The 1,150-nt window shown below is 65.0% G+C and overlaps 2 protein-coding genes across 2 annotated transcripts in view; one reads left to right on the forward strand and one right to left on the reverse strand.

Moving 5' to 3' along the window:
• Window positions 1-168, reverse strand: part of PSMD5 (proteasome 26S subunit, non-ATPase 5) — a 6,911-nt gene extending 6,743 nt beyond the window's left edge. Inside the window, exon 1 of the mRNA XM_010721027.3 lies at window positions 11-168. Coding sequence (XP_010719329.1) covers window positions 11-104 — 94 coding nt within the window. The 5' untranslated portion in view covers window positions 105-168. The remainder of the gene's footprint in view (window positions 1-10) is intronic.
• Window positions 169-921: 753 nt separating this feature from the next.
• Window positions 922-1,150, forward strand: part of CUTA (cutA divalent cation tolerance homolog) — a 6,480-nt gene continuing 6,251 nt past the window's right edge. Inside the window, 2 exon segments of the mRNA XM_010721029.3 lie at window positions 922-969; window positions 971-1,141. Coding sequence (XP_010719331.2) covers window positions 937-969; window positions 971-1,141 — 204 coding nt within the window. The 5' untranslated portion in view covers window positions 922-936.

A 1,150-nucleotide genomic window follows, 5' to 3' on the forward strand; every position in this document is an offset into this window, starting at 1 on the left:
GCGGGCGGCACGGCCTGCACAGCGAGCCGCAGTGCGCGCAGCTCCTCCAGAGGCGCCTCCCGCCGCGCCGCGCGCTCCAGCAGCTCCAACACCGCCTCCGCCATCTTGGCGCCGCCGCCAAGTCCCGCGAGATCGCCGCCCCCTCCTTTAGCAACGCCACCCCGTCGCTAAGGGTCCCTTTCGCGTCCGCCGCGCAGAAAACAAAATAGGCGGCCGTGCCCGCCCCCTCGTGACCTCCGCCACCGCCTCGCGCAGCGATTGGACGGGGATAAAGTGGGGGCGGGGCTAGCGTTGTCCCGCCCCGTCTGAGGGGTGTTATGGGGGGGCTGAGTGGGGCGATGGGGAGATGGAGTCGTAGGATAGTCCGTAGGATCATAGAGCTGCTCAGTTTGGAAAGCACCTTAAAGATCATCAAGTCCAACCGCAACCTAGCCATAGTGCCCTAACTCTAAGAAATAGAATGATTTGCAGTGTATGGAGCGCGGAGCGAATTCGGGGTCTGTGATGGCATCTGTCGCGCTCAACCCTGCTGGGAGCAGCTCGGGTGGGGGCTGCTGAGGGGCAGGCAGTGCTCACAGGCTGTGCCACCGGGCAGCAAGGCTGTGTGGGCCAAGCTCCAGGTGGCAAATACGGTCAGAAGTGCAGAAGGGAGACAAAACGTCATTTTTCTCAGTCTATGGACAGCAGGGATTGTAGCTGTGCCCATGCCGGGCAGCACCTGGCATGTCTGAAGTCGTGAAACGTTTCAGGCCCACGGCACATCACATCTCTGTGGCAGTTCCTGCCCAAAGCACAAAGCCCCAGACTCTGAGAAAAACACCGAACGATGGGAAGATGAAGGCAGGAGGAGGGGGGGCTGTGCTCCAGCCCCACACAGGGCAGGCAAGAGGGTGGGCTGCTTGGACAGGATGGCCTGAGTGGGCCTTCCCAACCTCAATGACCCCGTGTGGGCAGGCAGGCAGGCAGGCAGGCAGGCAGGAGGAGGAGCCAGGGCTGGCTGTGGGCAGCCATCCTGGGCAGCCTGCCCAGCGCTGGCAGAGCAGGTGGAGGCAGCGGGACGCAGCTCTCGCCCGGCCGGGGCATGGAGGCTCTGGGCCCCCGCTGCCCGCTGCCCACTACCCAGGGCTGCCCCCGGCCGGGCTGCCGCCCC

This window comes from Meleagris gallopavo, chromosome 19 (genome assembly GCF_000146605.3).
Source record: "Meleagris gallopavo isolate NT-WF06-2002-E0010 breed Aviagen turkey brand Nicholas breeding stock chromosome 19, Turkey_5.1, whole genome shotgun sequence".
NCBI classification, from domain to species: domain Eukaryota; kingdom Metazoa; phylum Chordata; class Aves; order Galliformes; family Phasianidae; genus Meleagris; species Meleagris gallopavo.